Genomic DNA, 20,974 nt, shown 5'->3' with positions numbered 1-20,974 from the left:
GGGATACTTATGAAATTTGCAGATGATACAAAACTTTTCTTAACTCTGCCCAGTTTCAGAATAGTAGTAGAAAGTTCAAAAATTCAATTTCCTTCATTTTAATTTAATTTCTCACAAACACTCAGCTCATGTCATGCTTTAAAATGAAGAGATGTGGCCCAGAGCAAGTGCTTTAGTGTAATCTAATTATCTTTCCCATAATCTGCAACTCACACAGTCACCATTGCTCCACAGGTCAATTTCCTGTATTTGTGCAGACAGAAGCTGCTATATAGATGCACAGTTCAGATTTACGAAGCTGAGAACTCACTGGGAATCATTTCCCAGAGGAGAGTGATCTCAGCCTGTATAACCACTCTAATGCAAATATTTTTGCAAGGAGAGTTTGATCGGATTGCCTTTGTTTAGCTTTTCTATATTTATCAGCTGTCTCTCAGGCCCATAGCTTTTGGCACAAAACTTTCAAAGAAGTTTTCTCCGCAGGTTGCAGATACTCAGTGATCCACCAATTTCTAGAATACTGAAAATGTGTCTGAAAAAAAAAAGACTTTAGTCAGAAGCTAGAAAGAGTACATTTGATAGTAACAGCAGCACAGTGCTCAATGGCTATTCTCAATAAAAGAGCCAAAATAACAAGAAAAGGAGCACTTTTGAATACATGTAGATGTATTTTTCCTACACTCTGCTCAGAGGCAGCACTATGTGGATCCTGACACACTGAAAACAGATCCTGGATGCAGAATTAACTTGTACCTTAGAGATTAAAACTTATTTGGTATCTGCCTTTTCCATCATGTGGAATCTTGCTAACAAAGGAATTCCACAGGTATAGCTTTGCATGGTGGATGTGAAGGCTACACCTGTTGGACTTATTCTTCAGGGACAGGCACTCCATGAGCCCACACCATTTCCATTATTGTACTTAGTCTTTATGTTGCTTCTCTCCTACCAGAGGTTGGATCTCATCATGGTTCTTCCCTGACATCGGGTATGGCAGCCCTAAATGATTATGCTGTATTGCATCCAAGCCATTCTCCCAGGCTTTTCAGCCAGTTCTCCTGCGTGTTCCTATGTCTGTTACCTCGAATGATCAACTGTAACAATCTGTAGGTCCTGTTTCTCACTGCAACCAAAGTATCCTAATTTTTGGCATTTCATCCATTTTACGATTTTTCTCCTCTTTCATTATCTCCGACTAGAGCCAGCCAAAGGAAACTAAGACCTCGGGAAAGGATGGGTTGAGCAGAGCCTGAGCTGCTGCCGGACAAGGGCAGATAGTTTAAAATACAGTCATCATCTCAGAACTGCAGAGCTGGAAGGGTCCCCCTATGGATCATGGAGTCAAGGAGGCACCGTGGGGGAACTGAACTCCCAACCTCTGGTTCCCCGGCCAGAGACCCAAACCAATGGCGGGCAGTTTCGTCCTCCTCCTTCTCCAAAGGTCCTCTGCGCAGACCAGATGCCCACGCGCCATGCCCTCCTCGGATGGCCACTGAGTAGTATCCCTGGGAAGGCCCACGTTCTCCCCCCCAACCCTGAAAACAGCAGCCCGGGACACCTTGTCTTCCTGTGCCAGCAACTGATGGGACTTGCCTTCCCACGTGAAGGCTCGGCTTCGCCACCGCGAACAACAGCCTAGCCAGGGCGCCAGTCTCGGCGGTACCCGCGACCCCCACCTCGGAGGTCTGCGCCCCCTGCCTGCCCGCCTGCCTGCCCGCCTGCCTGCCGTCCCTCACCTCGCCCGGGCGGTGGTCCTCCAGGTGGTTCCCGGGGCCGACGGGCTGGCGGCACTTCTGGCGGTCCTTGGGCGCCGCCGGCTGGCCCGGGAGCGCGCCTTCCCCGCGACTCGACCCGCCGGCGCGCTCCTCCAGCAGCGGGCGACGCGGGGCGCGAGCCAGGAATGGCCGCGGGCAGCAGGGGGGGCGGCGGCAGCAGCAGCAGCAGCAGCAACAGCCGCCGGCCGCCCCTTCTTGGCGGCACAGCCCGCCCGCCTCCGGCATCAGCGCTGCCGGCTCTTCCCACCGGCGCCCGGCGCCCGCCGCGAGAGCCGCTGCTGGTGGTGGTGCTGGCGCTGCTGCTGCGCCCCAGGCGCCCTCGCGCAACAACCCCGGAGGGCTGCACCTGGCCGGGTCGGGGGCGCGCTTCGCCGACCAGGGCAGCGGCGGGTCCTTTCCGCGGCCGGGCGCGCTCTTGTCGCCCCCCCGCCGCCGCCGCCGCCTCGCCGCCCAGGTCAAGAGGCAGCGGGCGCAGCGGACGTGCCCGCCGCCCGGGGTGGAGCGGGGCGCCTCCGGCCCTCGCCCGCACGGCCCGGGCTGCTCCGCCGGGCCGCCGCCCGCCGCCAGACCCAGGGCAGCGTCCTCTCCTCCTGCGGGGTGGAACGGGCAGCCGGGCATCGGAGCGGGGGACAGAGGCGGGCGGCTGGGTCGGTGGGCTGCGGGGAAGTTTTCAGCGCCTCGCCGCCACGCCCGCGGATGCTGCCCTGGAAGAGGCGCTCGCCTCCGGTCGCGTCTCTCTCTCTCTCTCTCTCTCTCTCTCTCTACCCCCCCCACCCCGCCCGCTGTCAACACCTCCGCCCTCTGGGCGTCGAGCCGGGGCGGGGGCAGCGCGGGCGAGGGCGGCGGGGATTGGGAAGGGAGAAGCGCCCCGCTCCCACCTAACCGTTGGACTTCGCTGGTGGGGCGGGCGAGCCTGCTTTGGTTTCCTCCCAAAGGGAGGGGTGGGAAAGAGGGAAGGGGAGGGTGAAGATGTGGGGTGGGGGCAGACAAAGAACTCCCCCAAGGAGAGAAGCTGATGGATGAACGAACTCCTAAAGTAGGCACGGATTCCCCAGCCGGACGTTTCGCTTACTAGCGCAGCGGTTCCTGTCGCTTTCAACGACCCTGAAGCCTTTAGTTAAGACTGTACGCTTTTGCCAACTTCGCCGGACCGAGATTCAGGCAAGGCGTTATTTTTCTCTAATGCCAAAATCCCATTTCGCTGTGTGCCCACGAACGGAAAGGGACCGAAGAGAACCACCTTTGTATTAGCAGAAGGCAAGAGTTGAAAGACGCCCGGGGTTCCCTTGTTGTAAACTTTTCTAAACTTCAGCGCACGCGCTGATCCAGGGGACCCAAGCTTTCCAGAATAGGATGCGTCGGGCCAACTGCAGGGCTGCCTTCAGCGGCAGCAGAGCAGCGGGATTAGTCCACGCTGGTGCATAGTTACGGTGTATGGTTCTCTGCTAGCACTGTTTGCTACAGAAAAAAGAACTCGTCCGTTTGCGCTTCTGCCTAAAACGATCCATCCCTTTAAGAGCTGGCCCGTATCTTTCTGGGTTAGGCTATGCAATCTTTTGGGGACGATTCATTGAGATGCAAAACAGATCTTTGTTCTACCTTCCAGGACAGTTACCAAGAGTTGAAAAAACGACTGCACAGAAAACAAAAACCTTTGAAGCACCTTCCAGATCTGCTAGTGCTTATTCTAAATTATTTTATTTATTTATTTATTTATTTATTCATTCATTCATTCATTCATTCATTCATTCATTCATTCATTCATTCATTCATTCAATTGTATCCCACTGCCATTAGTGTCACGACTCTACTCTGGACAGGCTACAACACATATAACAGAAAACAAAAATAAAAATAGAAACATTAAAAGCAGCAACAATAACTCTAAAAAGAACAGGTGGCACCGACTAGTCATATAAATCTAGAGCAGACAGAGGAAAAGAAGGGGGGGACAAGAGGAGGGGAAAGAAAAAGGGGGGAGAAGATCGTTAGCTGGGGACGATGTGAAAAGCCTCCCTGAAAAGCGATGTCTTTCATTGCTTCCTAAATGTCAGCAGGGAGAAGTTAGGCAGAGCTCCTCCAGAAGCTGCTTCCATCAAGTTGGAGCCACCATGAAGAAGGCTCTGCCTCTTGTTGAGGACTTATGGGCCTCCTTTGGGGTGGCCACCCAGAGGAGCCTGGACTGGGATGATCTTGTGGGTCGGGCAGGTGACATGAAGGAAAGATGCTCTGACAAGTATAGAATGGGCACAAAGAGCCCACCTTTCATGCCTACTCAGCGGGACGTCCTCTTAGGTTTAATGGGACTCCTCCTGGGGAACTATATTAGGAGGGTTTGGCCCCATATGGGCCTCTACTCAGTAAGTTTGTAGGAAAGGATGCCTGTCTCCAGAGAGGACCTCTGAGCAACCACTTTCAGGGCAGTTCAAAAGAAGCGGGCGGTTTTTTCTTCTTCTTCCGAGTGGTGACTCCTTGACACTGCACACAGGAATGTTTCAGAAAACTACTTCAAAGGAAGAGATGTTGCCTTTAATTTCAGCCAGGTTTCTTATTTTCTGCTGCATCCAAGAGTATGTTATTCTAAAATTCTCCAAATAGTAAAAAGTGAACCATCCTCTTAAAGCAGAGTTATTTTACTCCAATGGTTCTTGAAGATATAAGTCTTCCCAGTAGATTTATAAGTGGATCACTATTATAATTCATAAACTCATCAGCTAAGGAGCTTTTCACTCTTGGAGAGAAGTGGATATGGGGGAGGGAGGGATTTCTTTTCTCATTGAAAGATGTCTCTGCATAGATTTTTATTTTTATTTTTTTGGACTTATATATCGCCCCACAGCGCTACAAGCACTCTCCGGGCGGTTTACAATTTAATTATACAGGCTACACATTGCCCCCCCCCCCCAGCAAGCTGGGTACTCATTTTACCGACCTCGGAAGGATGGAAGGCTGAGTCAACCTTGAGCCAGCTACCTGGGATTTGAACCCCAGGTTGTGAGCACAGTTTTAGCTGCAGTACAGCGTTTTAACCACTGCTCCACGAGATTTTTAAAATTATTACAGTTCCTTCATAGAAGGACATATTTCCTGTGTAGGATTTCCCTGGAAAGGGCAGAAGAAATGCCAAGCTCCATGGGACTGTAAAGAGTGTTGCACAGAATGGCATTGTTCCTGCACAGGATTCAGCAAGGGCTGTTAAGCCAACCAACATTTGGCAACCCCCTGCACAAGCAGTGGGCAGAGAAACAGAAAAGGAGGGGAACAAGGCTTGGGAAGTTAGGATGTTGTGGGGGAAGGGCTCGGGATCCATGGATTCAGCTGCAGGCAATTTCTTAACTGGCCCTTCAGACAAACCAAAAAGAATACTCTTTTTCTTTTCTTAAGTGTCACAGCATCTCAGTAATAGTATACCAGAATCTTTTTTTAAAAAAAAACTTCACTTCCCCTGCCCTTCTACCAGGAGTAAAGGAAGTGTTAAATTTATTGATATACTGAAGTGGCTCTCTTATTAAGCCACTTCACAGTACAGTATTGGAAATTCAAATGAGAAGGAGCCTTGACTTTGGGGAAAGCTTGTTTTCAGTCCATTCCCAGTAATCACATATGCTGGAAATGGATCAAACCAGAGTGATCAGATGGATATAGGGGGGAAAAAAATAAAAGCCCCTGATAAGGGCTCCAAAAGGTGCGTGTAGAACTGTTCTGGGGATGGTTTGGTTAATTATATTGTGTGATAGCCCAGAAAAAAAGAGTGAACCAGACAGTCGCCATAGCAGATGAAACAGCAGGAGAAATGCCACTCTGATCAAGCCTACAGTGAAAGCAGAATGACAGACATGAAATGTCTTCACAGTACTGATGGAACCAAAACAGACTGAGGTCTCCCTCTGTGTTTCTCCGTTGACTTCTTTAGGGTGAGTCTGGTTGGAGCCACACCAGATGCAGAGCATTCTTGAAGGTCTGCCTTAGCCCAAGGATTGAGCAGTTGAAGAGAAATGGTCTCTGGTCCCATTCAGAGCATGCTCTTTCTTTCATAGAAAGAAAACACACACAGGAACATAACCAGTTTTGTTGAATGAAGGCAAGGTGTTCAGGTGGGCTTGAGGTGCAGCATTTCTCCCATCAGAGGCTAGGATAGTTACACGCAAATCAGCCCATATTGCTAAAGGACTATCCTGTTACTATTTATTTTAATTTCTTGCATTTATATTCCTTGTTCCCTCAAATGAGCTAAAGATGTTTCTTGCAAGAGAGGGCCTCCGGCCTCACCTCATGTTGGGGGGAGGGTCACCTCAGATCAGGATACGCTCTATGAATAATACTGTATTTTTAAAAGTGTCATTCTTTACATTAAAATATTTCAACCCTCTTCCTGAAAAATGTGACGGGCAGGGGATTTGGGGGTTTGTCACAATGTGAAATGGCCCAGGGCTCATCAGAGCTCTAAGACAGCCTGTTTCCAACTCTCCCAAGAACCCGGTGGGGAGAGTGTGTCTGACTCAGGTCACCCCAGTGACTTTCATATTCTCCCAGGCTTCCTGCATCCTAATCATTGCAGCAACAACTGAACAACTTCAGAAAGTTGGCAGCAGGAGTGGAGGGCTGCCCGAAGTCTATATCTGATTTCAGCCCCTTCCCTTTTCCCAGTCAGAAACAGTGCTATCCCCTGTGAGTCAAATCACACTTTCCTAGAGGCTGCCAGGAGTGCAATTCTTGTTTAATAAAATTGTGCCTTGAATTCTGATCCGCAGAAAGGTGAACTTGTTTGAGGACTGGAAGAAATTTCCTGCCATAGCCTTAGATTCAGCAGTTTTAGATTGCTTCATTGGTTATGAGATTAAGGTGGTTGCTTGATTATTAGGAAGGCATTTTTAAAGATATGGTGTTCCTATGTCTTACATAATCAGAAAAGGACAACTCCTTATTTAAAAAATATTAAGTACATCAGGCGTTTGTAGCTTACACATTGCCACCCCCGAAGGAAAGGACAGATGATACTTTTATCACATCTTTTTGCAAAACCACATACACAAGTTAGCTTTCAACACTGCACAGATCTTCATCAGGCTAGGTAACACAGAGCTAGGGGCGGTGTAGAAGAAACATAAAGGTCTCAGGATCCATGGACAGATGTGTGAGTCAGGCTTCCTTGTGTAAAGGAAGCTCCAAAATGGGAGAAGGGGCTACAGACTCACTTCAAAGATGGTAGGTTTCAGATTTCACCTCTGACCAGGATCCTTTTGCTCCTACTTGCATTGAACAGCCTTCCAGAACAAGAAATACTAAAAGTGGAAGGATGTTGCTTGCGATAGTGACAGAAATAGAGATGTGACAAATATTCCCTTTTTTGTTGTCATTGTTAAAGTTACCATGGATTCTGAGGTTTTCAAGATGAACATAGGGAATGCTGGGATTTCCCTGCCAGCCATAGGGAGAAATGTGATGTTCCATGCAGAACACTGACAGTTCTATTTAGGAAACCCAGTACTATGCTATGGGAAAAATTTGTATATAATTTCCTGACTAATGAAATAAATCCGTATTGGAATGGTGGCCGCAACTCGAATTTTTCATAAGTCGAAGCATCATTTCCCATAGGAATGCATTGAAAACCATTTAATCGGTTCCGGCCGTTTTTCGTTCTTATCTAGAGGTGCTGGTCTTAAGTCGAAGCATTAGTTCCCATAGGACCTAATGCAAAGCCGGTTGATCTGTACTCTACCACTAGGGGGAGAATTTTTCTTGTTTTGGCCTAAGATGAACTTAGGTCAAAAAAAGGGCAGGAAAGGAGGGAGGGGGAGGGAACACCTTCGAAACAGAACACCTTTAAAAACAAGCACCTTTTAAACAAGACCAAGCACTTTTAAAACAAAACCAAGCACCTTTTAAACAAAACCAGGCACCTTTTAAGTTAAAAAAGGGGCAGGAAAGGAGGGAGGAGGGAACACCTTCGAAACAGAACACCTTTTAAAAAACAAGCACCTTTTAAACAAAACCAAGCACTTTTAGGTTAAAATAAGGGCAGGAAAGGAGGGGGAGGGAACAATGGGGAAAAGAGGAAAGAAAAAAAAGAAGGTCATCACTGGGGCACAGAGACCCCTTGGACAAAGGTTTGTGCTGTTAAGCACAAAAAGAGAGAAGACACCATTTTAAAGCTCCATTTTAAACTCCATTTTAAAGCCTGCCTGCCTGCCTGCCTGAACAAACACCAAAGCCCCTCACAGAATATTTTCTGATTTTAAAACAGACAGACCTTGGAGCCACATTTTAAACACACACATTTTAAAACAAAAGAGAGATCACAGTACACAAACCCCAGGAGCCACAGAATGCAAAAATAAATAAATAAAATTTACATTTTAAAATTACAGTCTAATTTTCACATTTAATTTTAAATTAAATATTACAATCTACTTTTCACATTTTTAAATCTGCACTGCAAGACCCATCAGAGCACAGAAACATAACCCCCAACTAGCCCTACCCGCCCAAGCTGCAAAAAAACCTGTACAGTACAGTAAATACATACTCACCCAGAATGCCTGCTGGCTGGGTAACAGTCTCTCTGGTTTTTTTTTAAGTCACCAATCCAAAAATATTTTTTAAAAAAAGCCAAAAATATACACTCCGTACAGTACCAGGCAGTACCAGGCAGTACCAGGTAGTCTGAAGACTCTCTCCCTATTCACTCTCTAACCGCTGGGGCGAATGAGGTAGCAGACAAGCAGCCTCTTCACTGGCCAACAGTCAACTGGAACTTCAAATTTTGCACTTTCCCCGCCTCCCCTGCATTTTTTTTCTTTTGCAACTCGAAGCTCTGGCCGCGAGTTGAAGCAATATTTTGTGGCTGGAGCTTTTCGTATATCAAAAATTTCACAAGTAGGGATGTTTGTAAGTCGAGGCACCACTGTATCTCACAGAGAACCATGAGAAGGAAAAACAGGAAGATTTAGAGCCCTAAACAAAAATCCGTAATTACTGAATCATTCAGCAGCAATGTTTTGACAAAACACTGATACAAAGAGTCCCTCTCAAAATGCCTCAGGTACCTTCCCTCAGCTCACTAGCCTAGCCAGTGTCTACATATCTAAGATTTGGAGAGCTGTTCTGTCTTTTCCATGGGCATGCTGTAGTTTCCAGGTCCATTAATCCCTGAAACTGCTTACACATTTGCTGAGGAAGAATTCTTACATTGATTACTTCAATACTCAGAGGTAATTGCCACAGTGTTATTTCATCTGGCAAACATGTTTAGGATTACAGACTTACTCTGTATATAAGCCATGGGATACTAAAGAAAAAGAAAAAGAAATTGACAAAATAACTTCTTCCTGTATGGTGAAGGAATGGTGAAGATTAGAGATGGGGGCATTCATATACGAATACGAATATCCCTGCACAGGTGGACATAATGAGGGATGCCTAAGTCAAGGCAGAAACAAAATGGATTCCTGAGAGTTATTCAGGTTTTTGTTCTCTTGGTCTTATTTCTATTTGGGTGCATTTTGAGCCTGTGACGCAAAAATCAAATACTACAGGATTTGCTGCAGTTATAGCATAAATTCTTCGGCAGTCAGCCTTCTTTATGGTCCTGCTCTCACTTCCATACATCGCTATTGGAAAAACCATAGCTTTGACTATGTGGACCTTTGTTGGCAAGGTGATGTCTCTGCTTTTTAAGATGCTGTCTGGGTTTGTCATCACTTTCCTCCCAGGAAGCAGGCGTCTTTTAATTTCGTGGCTGCTGTCACCATTTGCAGTGATCATGGAGCCCAAGAAAGTAAAATCTGTCACTGCCTCCATATCTTCCCCTTCTATTTGCCAGGAGATGAATTCTTCCCCATTTGCTCAAACCATTATTTAGGCAGCCTGGTATCCTTTACATGTGTTAGACTACAACTCTCACAATTCTGGAGGTAGCATAGCATCGCATAAGACCAGGTGAGATGCTGGACACCCTTGTTGTTAGTAGAAAAACAGAAAACAGACAAAAACAGTCAGAGCAGGAAACAGAGAAAAACATATTGCAGTACCTTGCCACCCAGTTTTTAAGACTACAATTCATGGGATAATTAATGTCCTTCATATGTAGCTTCCTTGTACTTCTGCCGTTAATGTTTCACAGTCTTTTCCATTCTGTCTTCTGCAATAATTTGTGAGGCAAATCCCTTTCATTTCCCTTGTACAAGCCTTAATAAAAAACTGGAACAGTAATTCTCTTTTGAGTGAACTCCCTCTGCAAAATTTGAGTGAGAGTCTGGGGGCTTGGGGCATTTTTTCTAAAGGGCAGCAAATAAAGCCAGTGGCCAAAAAGGTTGCTGAGGAACTGGGCCTTACAGTATGCTGGGAAGGCCTATATTTGAAATGGGGTGGGCAGGGTGTTTTAGCCTTATGTACCGCTAAATGAGACGGTAACTTGTCGCTATTACAAAACTATGCAGAAGAAAAGTAATTATGTTTACATTCTGTTTGTTTTGGACTCTGTCCCTAGATCTAATCTGTGCCCATCAGTCAATCCTGGGTTTTCTAGATAGAGTGGACTCAGATGTAGTTTAATATCTCCTTCTTCTGGGGGCATTCTGGGACTGTGCAGCTTGCCCAAGGCCACACAGGCTGGCTGTTCTGAAATACACCGTGGAGAATTGAACTCCCAAATCCTGACTCTACAGCCAGACACCTAACTTATACCAGAAACCATTGTCTTGTTACTGTAATTGGTATGGTGGCCAAGCTATTTAGAAACCTGATCTCAGGTAAGTTTGGAAACTAGTGGACCACCAGTGAAGGCTGAGCGATGTACTGGCAATGGAAGGTAGCCCAATGGTAGAACACAGAGTCGCCATGTAAAAGAGCCCAGGTTCAGCTCCTAGCATCTCCAGGTAGAGTGTCCTGCCTGAAAACCTGGAGAAATGCTACTTGCCTGGATGTAATGGACAAGAGAGACACATAGGTTCCATATATGACAGCTTCCTATTGATGTCGTTAAACCACACTGTAAACTTCAGCTTGGAAAAAAGATACTTTTTTGGACAATGCTTTCCATGTTGACCAGGGAATTCTGGGAGATGCAGGCCAGAAAAAGAACTGTTGAAAGCTTTGCTGCAAACTATGCGAGACATTAGCAAATACACCCTATTGCCTTTTGTTCTGACATTTGCTAACACTGTTATGGATACCAACCATGGTGTAGTGGATAGAATGATGGTCTAGGACTCAGGAGACCTGGGTTCAAATCTCCACTCTGTCATGGGAACTTAATGAATGGGGCAGGGGAACTGGTGAAAAGTATTTGTTAAACATCTCACTATTAGGTTGCTATAAGTTGGTTCATACTTGACGACATATAATGCACCCACCATGCTACTGTGTTTGAGACATGCCCAGCTTGAAAAAGGCCAAAAGATGGAGTTCTGTGTAGAAGCTGTCATTATTGGATGTCCACATTCTAAAGCAGCTGTGGGTGCTTATGATTTCCAAAGCACTGGATCAGCCCGTCAACCCAAACGGCCCTGTCCTGAGCTGGCATAGGTTAGCCTGAAATGCTGCAGATACGACTCCTATTGTTATGATGTGAAAGCACAAACAAGAATGCCTGGCTGGGCAAACAAGTCATTAATATAGCAATTATTCAACTTTTTCCAAAGAAAACAAGCCTTGGCAAGGAACACTGCCAAGTAAACCATACATGTGGAAAAAAAACTATGAAATTTCCAGCAGTCCATGTGGGACTAGGCTGCATAACAGAGGTCGCTGGATGCCATCCAGCAAACAGCAAGGCACAGTAGATTATTCCCTTTATCTCCTAAAAATTCCAGTTTCAGAGATGTTTTGTAAATCAGATTCTGATTTAACAGTACAAGTCTAGGTACACCTGAGTAAGGATATGTTGCTTTTTAAAGCACCCCCTATCTCTGCATAACAGATGCTTGTTATTATTTACATAACTTGCCTAAAGGTTTATTACATTCTTTTCTGTAATGGGAGACTAAAAAAAGATTCTTTAGAATCTGGCCTTTGTAACTGATGATAAAACTACTCCAAACAGAGCGGCATTGAAACAGAATACTTAGTATTGGAACAAGCTGTATGTCTAGTGTATCCTGGCAAAAATACACCTCAAGTGTGGAGAGAATTTGGGCTGCACCTGGGGTGGCTTGAAGCAACAATTGCATTCTAAAATCCCATTGTTCTTGTGGCAACTTTATGACAGGGTAGCTTCACACAGTTCTCCAGTTCCTTCCTGCTGTGGTACTGTGTTGATACTACCAACAGGAGATTAGTCTGGATCAGTTATTATTTCCTGCATCAGGGTAGCCTTTTCAACAGGGCCATTGGTGCTGGGATAAAGCCATCTTACCAAAATATTCATGTCTGAGAGCTGGGCCATGGTGTTACTGTGGTTCTCGTCCCACAATAAATGAGAATAGCAGTCATCCCCTGTGACAACAGCAGCCTGGCCTGGTCATGCAGCGAGGTGTCAGAGGTTTACAACCAACTTTTATGTGAGGTATAGCACGGCATCAGAAGCTGAAACCCATTTCAGGAATACAATTGAAGGTGATATTTTAAATGAAGCCTGTGATTATTTCGATGACCAATTGCTGAACAAACTCGTTTGCAATCTGCAGACAGCGTGAAAAGTTCGTGCTGTAATGATCAGCCTTTCCAGTGTGGAAGGGATTGCCTCTTCTAATGACAAGCTACTTGTAAAAGATATTATCTGGACCTTAGAGTTAAAAAGTACATGGAATGGAAGGTGTGGATGAGAGATCAAAGGATGGTAAGGGCAGGCTGAACATGGTGAAAATGGCACAAGGCATATTTCCTTGAGTCATTTTTACGCAAGGTATATTTCCTCATTTGGATAAGAAACAGCTGATTCCTAAGCCAGTGAGAAAAACAACTCCTGCTCATCTCATCTGGTTAGTTGCCCTTACAATAACATCAGTCCTATTCAGTCATTGTAATAGCATGTAGAGGTCTAACCCTAACCCCCACCCCCTCCCTTCCTGTTTTCATTATGGAAGAGATTTTCCTGAAAAGAGATGAGCTGTTCTGTCTTTGGAGGCTCTTGAAAAATGAATGGATTGAACTTCTCATAACATCCACCAAGCACGCCTCCAAAATAAAGAAGGTGCCATGCCTGATAAAGAAGGTGTTCAGCAATCACATTCTTCACAAAGAAGTTAAAATTAATCCTGGAAAAACTAGTTTTAGTTTGCTGTTGTTTCCCCTGGAATTTTCTGAATGAGGCCACACTGAGAGTTGTGAAATGGAACCAGTTCTAACGTTGCCCTTCCTCTCCCCTTGCTAATAAGTGGAATGCAAAACCATGTCAAAGGAGGGAAGATGAGGTGGAGACAAGATAATTTGTACGTTTACAATGGGAGATGCAGGTGATACCATACCAGGATGGCTCAATATGTTTTGCTATCTAAGGTGGAACAGAAAATTCCCCACCCATGTCCAGGTAAGGTGCACAACATCTATTTGTGCCAGCTACATTATTCTGAGACCTGAGACAGGAAATCCCATAAGCATATTGTTCTCCCTCCCTGACCTTAAAAATATAATGATAATTGCACAACTGTTTTCTGCCCTTTTACAGCCTGCAAAATTAGCAAGGCTAAAGCTCTGCCTAATGATAGGTCCTGTATGGCTTTGAACAAGCTGCACAGTCCCGGGGTGATCCCAGAAGAAGGGAAGTCTAAACCACTCCTGAGTACTGTACTTTCTACCTGGAAAACCCTGAAAAGGGTCGCCATAAGTCAGAAGTGACTTGATGGCACACAATTATTATAATAGAGCCAGAACTTGAAAGTAACTAGTTTGAGAGCCTTGTGGTGTAGTCATTAAATTGCTGTACAGCAGCTCAAATCCCAGGTAGCCGGTTCAAGGTTGACTCAGCCTTCTATCCTTCTGAGGTTGGTAAAATGAGTACCCAGCTTGCGGGGGGGGGGGGTAATGTGTAGCCTGCATAATTAACTTGTAAACCAACAAGCGCTGTGGGGCAGTATATAAGCAGCACACTTTGCTTTTTAAATAAATAGTTACTTATTGCATGATCAGTCCTTCTCCTCCCTCCTGATGGAGATGTTTATATCTCCATTATGAGGGAGGAGAAGGATTGATCATTACATTATGGTTGTAAGTGGAGATGGGGGTATTTGTATTAGTATATGAATACGAATATCCCCCCACAGGTGGAAATAATGAGAGTCTGGTCCCCAGGGGCCAGACCGACCACTCACCATTCCGCTGCGGACGCACACTCAATGGAGCCTTCCTATCGCGCCATTGTCCACAATGGATTAGCCACTCTGCGACCTGGCAGAGAGGCCTGTCATCCTGTTACTGTTTAAAAGCAAGTTTTGGATATTTACATAGTAGTGGCCAGAGTCCTCTCACTTACGCTTACTTACTGGCCTGGCTTATGTCAATTGGTATAAATTTCAGCTGTGCGTTGCCACAAGTTATCAATGGTAGCAAAGGCATTTGCTGTTGCATACTGTTGTTGCATATGCTGACTTTTACCTTGTGGCAATTCACAGCTGAAAGGTTAGATGTTCCTGGTAAATCCAGTTTTTAGCAAACTAAATATTTAGGATTTTATTTCCTTACAAAACTCCGTACTTTTTAAAATTAAAAGAAGACTTTAGAAAACCTAGGCAGAATAGAGAAAAAGACAATTACATATTTCAGGGAGGTTGGCAAAGGGAATTTTCATCAGTACTTTTAGTGAAAATCTAACCCCATTCCTATTTGTTCACCCAGGACATACATACGTTCACGTTGAAAGTTGGAAATGAAATGACATCTTACCTCAATAAGAAAATAACTGACCATTTAGTACACAATGACTGAAATTCTGTTGGACAATTACACAAAAGACATAACATTTAAAGGTGTATCTCTGCCAGTTAGGAAATTTGGCATACAAGAGATAATGTCTGTGGAGACTTCTTAATTTGAGGCAATCTGCCTCTAAAACTTGTATTATATAAAACTTGATTACACAACAGGATTTTAGCCAATGAGAGCAAAGAAATTTTCACATTTTAAATATTAAATGAAACATTATACTTTGAAGAAATTATTTTTAATACTTGTTTTTAAGAAACAATTGAAAACACTGATGTATAGGCAGCCTTTCCCAACAGATAATCCCTGACGATTTTTCTTTTATATTCTTTTATTTCTATTTCTATTTGTAATGTTTTTAATAATTTTATTGTTGCTCCGATTGTAAGCCGCCTAGAGTGGTCTAGTATGACCAGATAGGCGGGACAGTAATAAAATAAATAAATAAATAAATAAATTTCAGTGTTGTTTACATATATGGAGAAAACATAACTACATAAATGGCATAAAACAAATATGAATTGAACTTTGAAAATCCAAGCATTCTTAAAATAGTGAAACACATAGATGTGCATATGGAAAGTAAAATGGCTCAAATCCCCTTAATCTACTTATACTTGTGTAGCACCAACAATGTAACGGTTGAAGGCAAACAGCCCCAATTCAAGGAATCACCATAGACATTATCAGTTGCATCCTGAGTTGCATGACTCGGCAGACAACTCGTAATGTCTATAGTTATTTTTAAACTTGGGGCAATTTGCTTGCAAAACTTATGCCATTTGTATAGCTATGCAAGGGTATTTTGGCCAACATGTTAAAAAAAAGTAGAATGAAAATAGGAAATATTGATACAAATGGGACTGAATGGCTTTTAATTCCTTGTGGTGAGAAAGATTACAGTACTTGCTTCTAAAGGGGAAAGACTTCTAGAATAACTAGAAGAATGAGAGAACGTACTTTACCAAATGGTTACTTAAACAACAAGAAGATTTTTTAAAAACTTGGCTATTATACGTTTCTGTAGACCAAAGGTAGAGACCAAAATAGAGATTGGGTGACAGCAGATTTTATTGTTGTTGTTGTTGCTACATGCCATCAGATCATCTTTGACTTATGGTGACCCTATGAATGAGTAATCCTCAAAATGTCCTGTCCAAAACCAGCTCTGCTCAGCACTAGTAGACTCAAGGGTGTCAACTTTAGGGTGTCAATCTGTCTCATATTTGGTCATCCTCTTTTCCTGCTGTCTTCAGTTTTTCCTAGCATTATTGTCTTTTCCATCAAATCTTGCCTTTTAATTATGTGCCCAAAGGAAGACAGACTCAGTCTTGTAATTTTTGCATCCAGAGATCAGGTTTGATTTACTCTAGGACTCACTTTTTTGTCTTTCTGATAAATCTCTGGCCTTTTGTGATGTTAAGGCTGCATGTTTACCTGGGAGTAAACATGTACAAAATTAACACAATTGACATCCAAGTGAAAAGGCACAGAATTGCCCCACAAAGTGCCTCTCCTAACACAAAACTGTTGTACACATTTCTGCAATATCAGATAGATCTTTGGCCTTATCCAATAAGGTAGTCGTACTAGAAGATTCAGTATGTGTAGGTCAGCTGATATGTTTGTTTATGTATCAGCAGAGATGAAAACTACCGTATTTTACCATGTATATCACCCCCCCCAATGTATAAGACGGCTCCCTAAATTTGACCCTTGATTGAGGCAGAAGAGCAGTTAATGGGCAACTGCTCCTCCACCTCCATCTCCTGCTGCTCCTGCTGTCTCCGCTGCCCGCCCAATTACCTCCTCCAGTGTGACTGTTGGGGCTCACCTCCAGTTCAGTCGCTGCCTTGTCCCCTGCCCTAAGGAGATTGTGGGAGGGGGTGATCTGGCAGCAGCAACAAGAAGAGGCGCCAGAGTGCGAGAGAGTGCTTGTTTGCCTCCACCTCTTCCTCCTCCTGCCTGCACCACCAGAGGAGACAAGGCGGTGACGTGAGCTGAGCTTGTCAGTCCCAGTGGAGGTGATGATCGGGCAGGCGGGGAAGGCAGCAGCAAGAGGCACCCGAGCGCATGTGAATGCTCTTTCACCTCCATCTCCTGCTGCTGCTGCCTCAGGACCACCACAGTGGACAAGCCATGAGCTCTGGAAGAGGCAATTGGGCGGCGGCGGCGGCAAGAGGCACCCAAGCACGCACGTGACTGCTTCCTTCCATGTATAAAACGACACTCAATATTTCCTCTAATTAGTTTAGGAAGAAGTGTCATTTTATACATGGAAAAATACGGCACATCATAGAGACTGAAGACAGCTTGATTTTCCATTAAATGTGCATCATCATAGGCATCCTTCAGTCTCGAGAGACTATGGTAACATGCTCTGAATCGAGGAGTGTCCTCTCCAGAGCATGAAGCCCGGGTAAGGTAATATGGAGGATAGGCTGTTACCCAAGCAGCAGATCCCCCCTCTCCACATTGCTGAAATGGTCCAATGGAAAGGCAAGAGCCAATACGACTGGTTCCAGCAATGTGCATACACTAATATATATTTGTAGACTCAAAATTAGAAACAAATATTGAACTGAACCGACCTGATCCAGGCCAATTTAATTGATTTGCTAAAATCTGTTTGCCTCTGTGTCTGCAGCAAAGGCCCTGTATATTATTTAACATTCTGCTTTTATCCTTTAGAAATCTACTTAACAACCACTTTGTCGAATCAATGGTTACCTTTAGTAATCCAGCATAATAATGTTTATTATCTTCCCAGAAACTCTGTGAGGCTTAATTACAATAGCTGATGTTTGTAAATCATTTTGATTTTATCAGACTCAGATTGTGACACCTCCTAGTAGTCCTTTGACCATGAAACATTATCATCTAAAGTATTTTTGTTGTACAAATCTATGAAACTGCCACGCGGATGTTATTTAAATATTTTGCCCTGCTGTAATTCTGCTTGTAGGTAGGAAAACAATTGTTGTGTCCTTTCCTGCATTGTGGGGAAACCACCTTTCCAGTATTAAGGAAATTTTTCCATGTTTAAACTTTGCTGACATTTCTCCCTCCTCTTCCATGTTAGACAGTGCAGACCTTTAGAAAGGAATGAGCAGGAGGAAATGTAGTAAAACCTTCTTAATTGTGGTTCACTCAAGAATGAAAAGGGAAGAACGTGCAACCTAGTTTTCTGAAGGATTGCCTGAGCCATTATTTTCTCTAGCCCAGAGCCAAACATTAGATCAGCAGGCCCCAAGGCAGGGCTTGCCCTACCATTAGGCAAAATGAGGTGGCAATCCAGATTCAGAAAGTTACCTGTGTGAAAGAAGGTTGTTTATTATTGTATGTGGCAATTTACAGAGAGAATAATAAGCAAAAGCCTACACACATGCATAAATAAGTATATGCCTTGAATATCTCACAGCAGTATGTATTGTTGTTTCAGACTCTGTACATTTGTGCTAAAAACCCAGTTTCTACTGGTAGTACATCAAGAAATAGTGAAGCACTGGAAAGATGCCACAGATCTTTCCTTGAATGCATGGTGTAAATGAGTGTGGGATCTTGCATTATTGGAAACTTTAATGGAAAAAGTAGGGAACGGAAATAACCAAACAGATTTTAATGGTTTTAAATTTAATTTGGTATCATATTATTACTTATGTCCCGTCATATGAGAATCATGTGATAAATCCTCCAAGAAAACATGACATGGCAGTATTTGGACTAATACACTGGAGTTGCCCAGATCTCTGGTCTGCACCTCCTTTGACATGTTTAATCTTAAAGTGCATCTTTTAATTGGTTTATTTTTAAAATGTTATTTAGCAATTCAAAAATAAGAATTTAGGGAAGAAAAGAAGAAGAACTGAAACAATTAATTGGAAAAGGATATATTTAGCATTTTGTTTGATTACCGTTTTTATGTCATGAATATCACCATATTGTTTGTAATCAAATCAATTGTTTTTATAATAGTACATTTGTGTAGATTAGAATTATTTTAAAAGAAACACTAAATATCATTGCATATAATCTATTAGAAGAGCAATATGCAAATTTTAATTATAGTGTGAGAAAGTAACAATCCTCTTTCTATAGGGGTATGGGCAGTTTCTTTTCGCCATCCATTCCCTAAAAAGGAAGTTTCCATTAAGCCATGGAAGACAGGGAGCATGAGGTCACTAATTATTAAACATTCAGAATGTTCCTGGTTTTTCATGGGCAAAGGAAAAGCTCACGTATTTCCTAGAAACCCTCAAAACTTTTTAGAAGTAGCTCATTTTACATAAAGAAACCACAGAAACAAAAAATAATGAGATCGCCACAGAGCTGAATAAAAAGTCCCTCCCATCTGAAACATCCTGGAAGAAATACCACTGGTATTTAATAGAAATGTTGTGCAGTCTTCTTGTTTACTTGTCTGACAATACAATCCTAATATCCTGTTGATGTTTCCATACAGCTCAGCCCCATTATATGTAGAGGGATTTACTCTGAAGTATTTAAATATCCTTGGCTGGAAATAAAACTTCATCATGAATTATAGGTACACTTGGAAAGATGGAGTTCTTCAGGCACTGTTGGTCTCAAAACAGGTGTCTTGTGACTGGAGCAGGCCCAATATCCCACTCCAAAATGATAAGGTAAGGCACTCACTGTGGCTGAACCACTGTATCTCAAGCCAGGAAGGTCAAGTCCATCCCCTGACTGGGAGACAGTAAACACGGCAAAAAATGTGTCATAATAGTTCACAAAATACTTATTCTAGACCCCACATGGATAGATAGTCTTCACAATCAGCCCTCTCTACAATACCTTGCAAAAAATCTAAATAGGCGGTTACAAAAGTATGAATCACACTTAATCTAATCCAACAAAACTCTCCTTATACTCTTATGTATGCAGCATTTTGTTCCCTAATTATAATTATTTAGAGGTGAAGTGAGTACACATTGCTTAATGCTACATCTCATTGCTGATGTAATGTGTGATAATGAACCCACAGGGAATCCTGCCTTAAATATGACTTATTGAGTAACAAATGAAGATCATAATTCTATTCTGAAATATTAGCAAGAAAAATACCCCCCCCCTTCTCTTAGGGAATAGGGAGTAGTTCCTAAACTTGGGAGGGTGAAGTTAAAAATGCATTGAGATCTTGAAGATACTACAAATTATATTACAAATCTTGTGATTTTTTTGTTGAAAAAAGCAAATATTTGGCAAAACAATTACACCTACACAAAGGTATACCTGGAAAGAACAGATAATAACATTAGCCTTACAGCCAGTTACAAGTAAGTAAATCCTTCTTAATTCAGTGAGCCTTACTTCTGTAAAGGCATGTATAGGATTGCATTATATATACTTTTGCCATTAAAAATAAACATGCAACTAGGTTTGTATTAATGCACAGTGTGTATTAATAATCTCTGGAGTACTTTGTACCTATTCAGCATCAACAGTAGCTGTTTAGCAGTTAGTGACTTTATATGTAGCTCACTGCAATTACAGCTATACTTTATTGGATAAATGATTTTGACACATAATCTAAATTGGAGTACAATAAAAGCTACATCCCACTCAACAGAGCCAGAGTGAAAGATCACCAGTGCTGAGCCCTTGCTCATTCTTCTTGCTGGCATGGTCTGCTCCAAGTATATAAAGAGGGACAGCACCCTCCACATTCATTCCCCTTTCTTTATTGACATTGGTGTGAATTGGCTTTGAAGGGAGAGAGAGCAAATGAATGGGCAGTAAAGACAGTGGCAAGGAAGGTGAGACCTGCTTGAGAAAGGGCCCCAAGTGGGGACATCCTACCAAGATCCTATAAAAGCTGGGGCTATACTATAATGGGAGTCAACAGAATTCCTTGTCTGTAATAACCTTTAAGGCATTAGTGAAGAATCATGGAGGCTCCGGGGCTTCCTGGCCCCATTTTCCACCCCACCCATGGCCCACACCCAGACCTTCTGATTAAACTAGATAACAACATGTCACTTCTGGCATTCTGAAAGTATTCTGGAGGTCAAAGACAAAAATGTAGGAGTGCTCCAAATGGCATTTAATGGGAGGCTTCTTGCGCCCTGGAGATTCTGGAGAAGTACAATCAAGGAGGAGCTCTGGAGGCATTCTCTGCAGGCTTCACACAGTCTGCAACCTGCAAAGTTTCCACCTATACTTTATATGAGCACAATGGATGACAATACCAATAAGTACATGAAAACCAGCTGAACATTTCAGAAACAGGAGGGTAAATTCACATTACAAGAAAAGGCACTTCCTTTTGCTTCAAGCTCTTCGATAGTGTGCAGATTGCTCGGGCAGAAGATGGAGAG

General features: G+C 43.4%; 1 protein-coding gene across 1 annotated transcript in view; it reads right to left on the bottom strand.

Annotated features, from left to right (window-relative positions):
* Positions 1–2,546, bottom strand: part of PDZRN4 (PDZ domain containing ring finger 4) — a 311,285-nt gene extending 308,739 nt beyond the window's left edge. The window contains exon 1 of the mRNA XM_073000473.2: positions 1,737–2,546. Within this exon, the coding sequence (XP_072856574.2) occupies positions 1,737–2,393 (657 nt within the window). The 5' untranslated portion in view covers positions 2,394–2,546. The remainder of the gene's footprint in view (positions 1–1,736) is intronic.
* Positions 2,547–20,974: the final 18,428 nt, after the last annotated feature.

Source organism: Pogona vitticeps, chromosome 5 (assembly GCF_051106095.1).
Source record: "Pogona vitticeps strain Pit_001003342236 chromosome 5, PviZW2.1, whole genome shotgun sequence".
In the NCBI taxonomy this organism is placed as follows: Eukaryota; Metazoa; Chordata; class Lepidosauria; order Squamata; family Agamidae; genus Pogona; species Pogona vitticeps.
The sequence above is the reverse complement of the archived record's forward strand: the minus strand, read 5'-3'. Positions and strand labels throughout refer to the sequence as shown.